This window comes from Centruroides vittatus, unplaced genomic scaffold (assembly GCF_030686945.1).
Source record: "Centruroides vittatus isolate TY-2023 unplaced genomic scaffold, ASM3068694v2 scaffold_1172, whole genome shotgun sequence".
Lineage (NCBI taxonomy): Eukaryota > Metazoa > Arthropoda > Arachnida > Scorpiones > Buthidae > Centruroides > Centruroides vittatus.
In genome coordinates this window covers 369,693-382,775 of record NW_027122672.1, presented here as the reverse complement: position 1 = coordinate 382,775, position 13,083 = coordinate 369,693, and the positions used below count along the sequence as shown (strand labels likewise).

The following is a 13,083-nucleotide window of genomic DNA, read 5'->3' as shown; positions in this document are numbered from 1 at the left end:
TGCATTCTCATATTTATTATTTATTTTATTTTAATTTAATTTTGTTATAACTGTAGTCAATACTGTATTGCATATTAATTCGCAATAATCAGGAAGCTCTAAATAATTAACATTTTCTTATTGCCACCTATAGAAAAAAATCCAAACTAATGTCTTTAAAATTCTTCTTGTAATTATTTACAAATATAATTCAATATTCTTGACAAAATAACTTTTTTCAATTTTGTCAATGCTCCTTTTTTGATAAAATATTCTGTATTAGCCAATTTATTATAAGCAATAATGACCATTTATTTAAGCTCTGGATTCTAATCTGTCAAGTAATAAAATTTATAAGTTGACACTTTTGTTGCCAATTGATGCAACTTTGTGTCATCTAGGAAGTTTTTGGTAAATTGCACATGTGTTAGTTCAGATGTCATTTTATTACTACTTGGAAGTACAAGAAATATATTAGAAGTTTTATTTTATTCCTTGGTTTCTTATTTCCCCAGGACATGAACAAGGAAAAACCATTGTAATTAAGTATGTCTTCATATAGTTGTCAGTGACTCAATTTCACGTCATCACATATAATTCCATAAAGGTTACTCAAAATGAAAAACAAATCAGCATATTTGGTACAATTTTTTTCAGCAGTGGCAGTGAAATGTTAAATTGAATATGTCAAAACATCTCAAAGAGAATGAAGTTAGACAAGTATAGTAATTTGTTTTCTTTTCCTATGTATATGTAAGGATGGATAAAACTATTCAGAAATTTATCAAAATTTTTTTAACATAGTGTATTTCATGTGTTAAAAAAATAATTTGAGTAATTGGAACATTTTCGTTTAACTTAGAATTCCTTATTGATACTTACTGTATTTTACAGACTATAAGACGCACTTTTTTTTTCGAAAAATTGTTTCCAAAATTCAGGTGTGTCTTATAGTCCATAGCGTCTTATAGGTATTTTTTTTAAAAAATTGTTTAAAAATTAAGGTGCATCTTATAGTCCATAGCGTCTTATAGTCCGTAAAATACGGTATATTTAAAAAAAGTGTGCAATAAAGTGTTATGATGACATTGGTATAAAAAAAAAGAACGGTTTTGAAGAATACATGATTAAATTTAACCATAGAAATCTTATTAATTAGTGAGTATTAGTATTATCATTCCATTCGTGCATCACTACATGTGAGAAACTCTAACAAAGTTGCTAATTGGTTTTTTTCTGTTTAATATGTTTATAACCTGTTACATGTAAATATTCAATATAATACTGTATATTATGTTGAAAAGAAATACCCTTCTAATATAAATTAAGTCATATGTTGAAACCACATTCATATTTAAAGCTGTTGTTTCAAATATAGAGCATATTGTTTTGTACTTTTTTGATGAAGGCTTTTTGATTAGTATTTTAGTAGTTAAAATACTTTATTGACATTGTTGTCATCTATATATATAAAAACGAATGTATGTCTGTGTGTGTGTGTGTGTGTGTGTGTGTGTTTGTCCTTTATGCATTACCACACCATTTATCCGATTGCCATGAAACTTTGGGAAGTTGTTTAATACATTCCCACGAAGGTTTGTGGCATATGTGAAGATCACCATTTCCCCCCTTTCAAAAATATATTTATATATGGATTAAGGCTTTTATGTCCAACAGATGGTGCTAACTTCCGACGACCTAAGTTTGCTTTTCTGTAAGGCATTATGCTTTTCAGTGAGAATGGACCTAAGCAGATCATTTTCTACCTATCTATATAAATAAAATACAACGTTTGTTTGTTCCTACCGATTCCTTTGAAATTTTGACACAACGTTGCATTCGAATATGCACGTGTTTTTATATAATATACATGTCGAAATTCCCCTACGGGGGGGAGATGGACGGGATTAAAGCTTACCGCGAAGAACTCCGCTTCTATTTATACTATTTTACATGCGGTTTTTTGCGTTTTAATAGGTGACGTCAACAGAATATACACTAAAAAGGGATTTTTCGATATTCGCCAGCGGGGAAAGGGACAGAATTAAGGCTTACCGTGAAGAACTCTGCTTCTATTTATACTATTTTACATGCGGTTTTTTGCGTTTTTAATTGCGTTTTAATAGGTGACGTCAACAGAATATACACTAAAAAGAGATTTTTCGATATTCCCCAGCGGGGAGAGGGACAGGATTAAGGCTTACCGTGAAGAACTCTGCTTCTATTTATACTATTTTACATGCGGTTTTTTGCGTTTTTCATTGCGTTTCAATAGGTGACGTCAACAGAATATACACTAAAAAGAGATTTTTCGATATTCCCCAGCGGGGAGAAGGACAGGATTAAGGCTTACCGTGAAGAACTCTGCTTCTATTTATACTATTTTACATGCGGTTTTTTGCGTTTTAATAGGTGACGTCAACAGAATATACACTAAAAAGGGATTTTTCGATATTCGCCAGCGGGGAAAGGGACAGAATTAAGGCTTACCGTGAAGAACTCTGGCTTCTATTTATACTATTTTACATGCGGTTTTTTGCGTTTTTAATTGCGTTTTAATAGGTGATGTCAACAGAATATACACTAAAAAGAGATTTTTCGATATTCCCCAGCGGGGAGAGGGACAGGATTAAGGCTTACCGTGAAGAACTTGGCTTCTATTTATACTATTTTACATGCGGTTTTTTGCGTTTTTAATTGCGTTTTAATAGGTGACGTCAACAGAATATACACTAAAAAGAGATTTTTCGATATTCCCCAGCGGGGAGAGGGACAGGATTAAGGCTTACCGTGAAGAACTCTGCTTCTATTTATACTATTTTACATGCGGTTTTTTGCGTTTTTCATTGCGTTTCAATAGGTGACGTCAACAGAATATACACTAAAAAGGGATTTTTCGATATTCCCCAGCGGGGAAAGGGACAGAATTAAGGCTTACCGTGAAGAACTCGGCTTCTATTTATACTATTTTACATGCGGTTTTTTGCGTTTTTAATTGCGTTTTAATAGGTGACGTCAACAGAATATACACTAAAAAGGGATTTTTTGAAATTCCCCCCATGGGGGAAGTGTTACACATTTATAATAGATACATTTTGAGCCACAACAACGCGTGGCCGGGTCAGCTAGTATACTATATATTATATAACACTGAAACATATTTTAACGAAATAATAATATTGAAGAATTCATGTCAGTAGTTCTTCAGTGATAAAATTAATTTTGAACATAATCAATCTGTTTAGTTTATTTCCAGATGATTTAATACGGTTAAAATAAATTCTTGATCTTGAAAAAAATCAATATTTATAAGTGGATGGGTGCAACAATTCAGCGTGTACTTTATTTTGATTGGAATATATTAATACTAGTAACTGTGATAAGTTTCAAAAAGAGATAATAATACTAAAAGATCTATATTAATTGCTAGCATACTTTCTTCTAATCTACATATCTGATTTTATAAACTATTTAAACGACTCAAGAATATTGTGTGTAATTCGGAAAAAGCATTTCCCATATCATTGTGCTCTTAGGAGTCTAGAGGTGTCTTCTTAGATAGTTTTCAGAATTGGAACTTTTCACCTTAATTTTATTTATTAATACAAGTATGTATTAAATCCTAGGGTATCTAAAAAAATTCTAATCATTAATTTAGCCTGTATTCTGGAACTAATGATCAGAACAGCATGAAAATTAACATACAAGCAGAATATTTTATTTTTTATGCAGCAAAACAATTGAAAAGCATTAAATTTAATGTAATTTAGTACTTTTTTTGGTTTTACCTAAACATTTTCATAAATCTTTTTGCACAGAAAATTATTAATATGGCATGATGCAACACTAGATGAAATTTTGTGAATTTGAGTACAGAAATTTATAGATAGAAGGACAGTTAGAAGTATTTTACAGAAACTAAATCTTGATAGGCCTTTTTAAATTAACTTAAAAACATAGTATTTCATTACGTAATGAAATATAATTTATTTTTACTTGGAATTAAAAGTAGTATATCATTTGCACAAAGATAACTTTTTATTGGTTTTAATAGTAATTTTTATTTTTAAATTTGTAGAGAGGAAGAAGATGAAGAAGAAGAAGAAGTTGATGATCCTCAGGATATGCCAAGTAATGAGAATTTAGAGGAGCAGGAAATTGAACAACCTTCGGAAGAATCCATACCCGGGCCACGTGTGATGGTTGGTCCAAATGGAGAAATTACAATTGATGAAGATTCTTTAGTGATTCGAAGAAGCAATGATAAAAACACTTTAACAGAAGTTGTTCAAGAGGTCTCTGAATGTACATATTCTTCTTTTAGAAAACAGAGGCCAAAACATTTTTGGACAGATAAAGGTACAATAAATTATTTTATTTATAACTTAAAAATTTTTATGTAGTTAATATGCTATATATTTACATTATAAAATTATGAAGTATTTTTATCTTTAAATGGAAAGTAATATCAGTCATAATGCATTATCATCATTACACAATAAATGTGTATTTTGTTATGTTGATAAGATGGCAAACATTTTGAGACTGCATGTCAAAAATACATTTAACTTAAAAAAGTTTGATTTTGGGGCTTTTACTGGATAAGCACAATGTTGAAAGAAGTGAACTATTATTATTTGGATTATCATAAATATATGAAAAGAAAGATTATTATTTGTTATTATTATGGTAGTGTTGAAGTGTATGTTACTACATGCTACTCTTATATACCAGTGTGTAATGCTATATTGGATTTAAATTAAGGCATGATAAAAATTTGTTTTCTAGTTAGTTACATACACATACAGTATATAAACATGTGTTTAGTATGGCAGCCTTCCATAGTGTGATGAAACATTAGGGCTTCACAACAGCATAAAAAGATTTTTGTGTAGTGTATGATGCCTGGGCAAGAAAGAACTACTGTCATAATAAGTACAATTAAATGCATTAAATTTTATATAGTTAACAGATGTGGGTATGTTCCATTTGTTTTGAATGGGATAAGTGTATAAGTTTTGCAAACATGAAGTGAAGGAATTGCTGTAACACAAATTATAGTGATGCATGCAATAAGGTCATGATCCTTGTATAAGTTATTAAGTTATTTTGTTTACTTTGGGAAAAGGTTTAAATCACTTTACAGGCGTCATGATCACACTGCTACACCTGATCATTCTAAAATGTTGAAGCTGGGAGAAATAGAGCATTATCTTAACCAAATACTTTGTTATTCTGCCAATTACAAAACTACGTCATAAATAAAATTTTCATTGGCCTGTTCTGACACTCATGTTATAGCAATTCCTTCACCTCTTGCTTTTAAATATCCTCTATACCTACAAAGCAAATGGAATATGCCCAAACCTTTCCATTGTCTAAAATTTAATGCATCTAACTGTATCTTAGCCATTATCCACAGACACTTCATTTCCTGAGCAAGTTCTCAGTATTTACTAATTCTTTCAGTGTGTATATATTGGATGTTTGGATAGATATGTCTGTGATGTAAGTGGTTTTGTTTTGTTTGTTAATGAATATATCTGGTCTATTGACCAAGACTTCTATTATTACCAAGATAATTCCCATCTAAAACTAAAACTAAATTCAAGATACTCATTAGGTAACATAGTTACAAAAGTTAAATGCTAAGACGACAAAATTGAATTATAAATAATACAATAAGCTTCAAATTTAGAATGTTTTTAGCATTGCAATGCATTTGCATTTACATTACAAGCATGCCTAAAATGTTGTCGTGAAATATAGAATTAAGGCTATTCTATGAGAAAGGACTGACTAAGTAGAACAGTATTCAATTCAAAGGTTTTTATTACACTTTAAAAATCCAATAATTCTGATGTGCTGGAATGAAATATTATTCCAGCACATCAGGAGCACATAATCAAGAAACATTGAGAAAAATTTTGTCAACAAGAGCTAAAGTTGCTGAATCACAAAAAAATAAGAAAAGTGTTTTCTTCTCACATGCTCAGCACACTCCAGAACTAACATGTATATAGTGTTGTCAGAATACTTTTATGTCAAACATTGGAGCAGAGCTACATAATTTTAAATGTATTCATAATTTTATTATCTTAAACTTTCCTAAAGATTTCACTTTCTGAAACCAATATTCCATTCTGGTCCAAAACTAGTCTTAACTGTCTTGACCATCCAGCCATTACTACATAAACTGACTTCAACACTGTATGTTGAAAGTCTAGTCTATTTACAGAATGGTTCATGCTGACATCAGAAAATTAAATTATGATGCATTGTTGTCAAAATTTTCTTCTGGTAGCTTAGCATAAGTCTACAACTTACTGTTTGTGCTGCAAAATACTATAGTTTGTGTACACTGTTGCATTACAATACTATGTCACACTGTCATGATTTAATAAACTGTCAGGCATTGTCAGTGCAAGTTGTTTGCAACTGCTTATTTTCAGATTGTATGTATTATGATATTAAAAATGTCAAAAAGATCCAGATGATAATTCTCTTCAGTTTCACTATACAGGGTGGGCCAACGAAAACGAAACGGCAGAGTGTTTGTGTTCGTCCAAGCAAATCGCTCAGACAGGTCGATTTTATTCTCAAGGGGACATCTTATGCAATAAAGTTTTTGCGAATCTGAATATTAACTAAACAAAGATTTTTTTCGAAATAAATGTTTGTTTAGTTAATACAAAATAAATGAGTTTTTAAAATTTTTTGTTGTCTGTTGTATTCAGAATCGCAAAAACTTTATTGCAAAAGATGTCCCCTCGAGAATAAAATCGACCTGTCCGAGCGATTTGCTTGGACGAACACAAACACTCTGCCGTTTCGTTTTCGCTGGCCCACCCTGTATGTATTCAAAAATATGAAACATTTTCAATCCTAAACATTTCAGGTACAGTATAATCAACCTGTACAAGCATTTTCAAATACAGTGGGTGATCGGGTTATGGACTGCAAACAAATCGGAAACCAGTGATGTGGAAATCAAATAAAATGGCATGGGTCAAGCAGGCTCTTTCCAAAGAATGGCTGTTTGAAGTTTGTGCTCCAAACATCAAGAATTATCTCCAGATCAATGAATAGCCATTGAAAGCACTGTTATTATTGGACAATGCACCAGGACACCCAAAAGATCTTGATGATAATTTGCTGGAAGACTTTCCCTGGCTGACAGTTCAGTTTCTGTCTCCAAATACCACTTTGTTGATTCAACCAATGGATCAGGAAATTATTGTGGGTTTCAAGAAATTGTACATTTGCACATTGTTTCATCAGTGTTTTGAATCATGCCTATTCTCCTCAATGATGACATTAAAAACATTTTGGAAAGAAAAATTTGATATTCTTGAAGTCATTTGGCTCATTCGAAAGGTGTCATAAGAAGTCATTCAACAACAGTTGAATTCTGCTTGGCAAAAGCTGTGTTTCTTCTACATTCCAGGCGGCAGAGCTGAGGTTCCTGAAATTATGGATGAAATTGTGACAACTGCTAGAGATCTTAAATTGGCGATGAATGAAGATGACATTGAAGAGCTCATAACATAAACCTGAAACTGATCTGAAGACAGAAGAACTCCAAGAAATCTTGAATGAGCACACCAAGATATGTTCTCTCCTGAAAAAGAGGACATATGCTGACCATCTGCTAATAAAAATCTTTTGAAGAAGTGGGAGGATGTCAGAACAATGATCTTAGAATGGCATCCAAACCAGGTTGAGGTTAATAAGCTTGGTGATCTCTACAACGATAATGCTGTTAATTACTTCCAAAAAATCTTGAATAAGAGAGAAAAGCAATTGACATTAGACAGATTCTTTGATGCTCCACAAATGGAAAAAAAAAAACATGACTGATAAAAATGCAAGACTGTGTGTGTGTGTGTGTGTGTTTGTATATTATTATGTTTAGTTATATGTAATAATAAAGATGACAAATTATTTATTTATTTATTTATTTTTTTTTGGGGTCTTCAGACAAATTAATCAAATTCCCATAAATATGTATGATAAATTGATAATCGGTTAACGAACAATTTGGGTAGCAAACATGGTCTTGGAATGGATTATGTTCATTAACCGATTACCCACTGTAATTGCATCAGAGGATTATTAGCTATATTTTAAGCTAATTACTGTTCATATATCTGAGTTTTTACTTTAAAATACAATACAACATAAATAAATAATGGGTTTTTTATTTTTTATGTAGAGGTAGAAATCTCATGCCTTATGCGTTACTTACTTTAGTGTGTAAAATAAAAAAAATATATTGTAAATAATGTTTATTTTATATTTTCTGTGAAACTTTTTTCATTTAGAGTTAGCTACTCATAATAAATTTTAAAATTTCTTATGAAATATTCTAGAAGTATAGACTTGTCGTATAGACTATATTTAATTTTCCTGCAGAATTATTGTATTTACTTTCTATAATTTATATATTAAATTTAATTTTAAAATAATAATAATAATAATAATATTTTAGTAATCTTATATTAGCAGATATGTTTTGATTTAAAAAAAATTTTTTTTACAGAAACAACAAAATTTTATAAAGCATTAAATGTTGTTGGGACAGATTTTAGCTTAATGCAAAACCTTTTTCCAAATAGAACTAGACAGGAGTTAAAGGTAAAAACCAATTACATATTACTGTTGTTTATATATCGTTTATTTAAATTTTATTTATTTTTTTAGAATAAATTTAAAAGAGAAGAGAGACTAAACAGAAAGTTAGTTGATAGAGCAATGAGTAAGTAAAAATTCTATTTGTTATATAAAGGAAACCAATTATAAAAATGAAATGTCTTATTGTATGTTCTATTTGAAAATTCATACTGAAATATTCATTTCATGAAATCTAAATTTATCAAAAGCTCTCAACTTAAGAACTTATATATATATATTATATATAAATTTACACGTGTGTGTGTGTGTGTGTGTGTGTGGAAGATAAAATTATTAGTGCTATTTTTAGTGCTTAGTGTCAAACTAACACCTAACGAAAAACTCTGCATATCAACATTTAATTAAAAGAATTGTATAATAAAACTTACAAGTTTAATGCTTGACAGCTGTAATTCTGTCAAAAGTACTATTAATCTTCTGGAGAAAATTCAAATTGAAAAGGACAGTATTCTACAAATTTAAAATTGTCAAATACCAACTTATTTACTTTACTGTAAATAAGTTGGTATATTATTAAGTAAAATATTACTTACATCACCACGTAAGTGATGTGATCATCTCAACTGATGTAAAACTCTAACATTTAAAAAGCTCTTTTAAATAAAATATATTCTTAATTATTATAAAATGGAAAAGAGCTTAATTTTGAGGATAGTGATGAGTTTTATTTTAAAAAAAAATTATAAATGTTAATAATGAATAACATTTTTATTAAATCTAATTTCTCTCAAGATATGACACATGACACCCCTCTATCTCCCCACCCTTTTATCCTCTAACCACCAAAATTTAATAACATCAGTGCTTCTTATACAAAAGCTATCATGCCAAATTTTGTTTCTTATAAATGCCAACACACATACATGGAATATTTTTACCTTTTTCAACTTTGTTGGATTCAGGTTTCAAAACAAAGATTTGCAAAAAACTCAGTCAAGTTTGACACGATTCCAATGCTTTCCCTTGTTATGTATACATAACAGTCAGGAAAGTAAAATTAAGAATGTTTAGAAATGCATTTAACCTATTGCCTCAAAATATTTTGTATTGCTTAGAAAAATTTAAATAAAAGGTTAAAGAAAGAAATGTCTAATTATTAACTTTTAAAATTTAAAAAAAATACTAAGTAGGGTCATTTTGACTTGCACCACCTTGGTTAAAATTCTTCCTTTCCTTTGCACACTTTTACACAATGAGTTAGAATATTCTAACTCATTGCCTTTACACAATACAGAAGACACACCCCCTTGACTAAAAGGAAAATGGTAGGTATTCAATTTTCTTTCAACATGGCATTGCTGCAGCCACTATGTATATTCTAGCTCATTAATTTTCTGAATTTATGTAAAACCAAAGAAAAATTCTTAAATGGAAGTAACTAGATATGCAGAATTGTCCAAGTACAGTGGAACCTCACTTAATGAGCATAATTTGTTCCAGTACCTTACTCGTAATGCGAAATACTCATTATGCAAAACAATTTTTTCCATAGAAATTAATGTAAAATACGATGTGTTTGACACCGAAAAAAATACTCAAATATTTTGTGTATAACATTTATTCAAAGACAATTTACATTCCTTAACAATATCTTCACTTTTTCTTCTAGCGCAGAATAAACCAACCTGGAATGTGAATTCGATTTACAGAAAACTAAACTAGTTATTTCAATTTTTTTTTTGTTTATGATACAGTACATAATTCTTTTTTACTAGAAAGCTAGCTGTTTAGAGACATTTGTTTTTGTCGATGCTGTGTCTCATTTTCACCAAATTTTGAAGCGTCATCATTAAATAAATTTGTAGCACATGTAGCCATTGCCTTATTCGATGATGATTCTCAATGTACAATGCAACAGTTTCCCATGCTTTCAGCATTTCTCTTATTTCTCCAGAAGATTGTTGCTATGCAGTTACCTCCTCTTCTGACAAACTCTCCTCCATGACTTCTTGCTGTGAAATGCAATACAACTCTTAAGCTTTTCAGTGGTCAGCTCTTGGCTATGCTCTTCCACAAGCTCATTGATATCATTGTTATCCACTGCCAGTCCCATGATTTTGGCCAAAGACACAATCTCGTTGACTACAGGGTCCACAAGCACTGTCTCAAACTTCTCAGAATCACATTTGATAATGCTCTCCGGCCAAAGCTTCTTCCAGGCAGAAGTGAGGGTTCTCTTGGTAACACCTTCCTATGCCTTTTGGATCATCTTGAGGAAAGCAACGATGTGAAAGTGATATTTCCAAAATTCTCTGAGAGTGAGATTGGTACCTTCAGTCACCTCAAAACAATGCTCGAAAAGTGCTTTAGTGTATAGCTTCTTAAAGTTAGAAATAACCTGCTGGTCCATTGGCTGGAGTAACGGAGTAGCGTTGGGAGGCAGAAACTGGATCTTGATAAATTTAAATTCTTGAAGGAGGTCAGTCATCTTGTAGGCTTGGAGGATGGGCAGGAGCATTGTTCATAAACAAGCAAGACATGGAGTGGCATACTCATCTCAAGCAAATATTTTTTTACAGACAGACCAAACACTTCATTCATCCAATTAGTAAAAAGGTCACATGTCACCCAAGCCTTGTTGTTGGATCTCCACATCACATTTAGCCTGCTCTTCTGGACTTTACACTTCTTGAAGGCTTGTGGAGTTTCCGAATGGTAAACAAGCAGTGATTTAATTTTCAAATCGCCACTTGCATTGATGCAAAATAGCAGCATAAGACTGTCTTTTATTGGCTTGTAGTCAGGCAATGTATTCTCTTCTGCTGTTATATAGGTTCACTTCGGCATCTTTTTCCAGAAGAGACCCATTTCATCGCAATGAAAAACCTGTTGTGGCAGATAACCCTCAGAATCTATGAACTTCTTGAAGTTGCCAATGAAGTTCTCTGCTGCCTTTGTGTCAGAGCTTGCTACTTTACCATGCCTTACAATGTTATGGATGCCGGTTTTTCTCTTAAACTTCTTGAACCACCCACAACTTCCCTTAAATACATCTTCTTCAGTCGATGATCCTGGCATTTTTTTAACGAGGTCAGCGAAAATCACTTTTATCTTCTCACAAATGATGTTCTCGTTAATAGTGTTGCCTTGCAATTTCTTTTCGTTTATCCGTATGAGAAGTAACCTTTCAACATCGTCAAGAATACATAACTGTTGCCTAGATATTCTTGTCACACCCTTTGAAGCAACTATCTTCTTAATCTTATCCTTGTTCTTGAGCATAGTGCAAATCGTTGATGTAGATCGATTGTATGTGTATGCTAGATCAGCCACATTCACACCTTGTTCTCACTTTTTAATGATTTTACGTTTTATTTCTGTGGTTATTTTTTAATTCTCTTATGGTTCTCTTCTTGCATCTTTTTCTTTGGGGACATCTTTGCAATGGTAATTAAATGATGCAGAAAAAAAATTCCAAATAATATGTCTGATAAACACACATTTCTCACTTCAACCTTATATAACCGTCGACAGCTATCGGCCAACCAATCAGTGACTATGCTAGTCATAGCTGTATTCTAGGTCTGCCACATCACATGATGTGTCAGCCAATGGTCTCTTCCTTGAGACACATGCACTACCAGTTCAAATTTAACTGATCGTGTTCCTCAATGATCTCTCCTCAGCAGCATTCGTTACCAGTTGAAATCGACCAATCCTGTTCATTACATGATATCACAATCCATATGTTTCTATATTCAACGATTGACTCAATGGTGAGAAAACGACGTTTGTAAATGGACTGTTGAGTTTTCCGTTGAGACTAGTGAGTAACGTCACTGCTGATTCACTGTTGAGCTCAACGGTCTCAATGACCTGAAAGACTGTTGAGTATTCAACAAACTAACATGGCGACTTCCATGAAATAAGTAAATTTTGCTTATAGAAACTATCCATTTGCTCTTGCTGTGGATGCTGTAATAGCAGACAGATTAATGAACGATCTGAATATGATAAAACGCGATTTCATGATTATGTTGGATAATTTAGTCAATATTAAAATATTAAGCTTTTTTTCATAAGCAAACAACGTCCACAAATTTGTCTAAAAGTGATTAGGACCAATATTGACCTAAGGACTTAGGACCTTTTTAAGTCTTCCTAATGATATAAATATTCAAGAAATTCAAATTATTAAAGACCCAGTATAGAAGAAATTGATACAGATAAGGGTTCATTTGAATAAAAGGATTTATTTGAATTAATGATTAAGTGAGTTACTTTAATTATTTAGCAAAACAGTCACAATCGTTGCCTTCTCCATAATTAAGTCCGCCATCATGAAAAGTGCCCTCTCAATGGAAACGTTTTTTTTTTTTCTACAAAACATGACATCAGATCGTTCAAGAGAGGAACTCAATGGAAAATTCACTGTTGAGTGAACCGTTGAATATAGAAATGTACGGCATG

At 31.6% G+C, this 13,083-nt stretch overlaps 1 protein-coding gene across 1 annotated transcript in view; it reads left to right on the top strand.

Annotated features, from left to right (window-relative positions):
• Window positions 1–13,083, top strand: part of LOC136986773 (transcription factor TFIIIB component B'' homolog) — a 50,824-nt gene that overhangs the window by 24,986 nt on the left and 12,755 nt on the right. Inside the window, exons 6-8 of the mRNA XM_067284377.1 lie at window positions 4,058–4,338; window positions 8,522–8,616; window positions 8,683–8,737. Of these exons, the coding sequence (XP_067140478.1) occupies window positions 4,058–4,338; window positions 8,522–8,616; window positions 8,683–8,737 (431 nt within the window). The remainder of the gene's footprint in view (window positions 1–4,057; window positions 4,339–8,521; window positions 8,617–8,682; window positions 8,738–13,083) is intronic.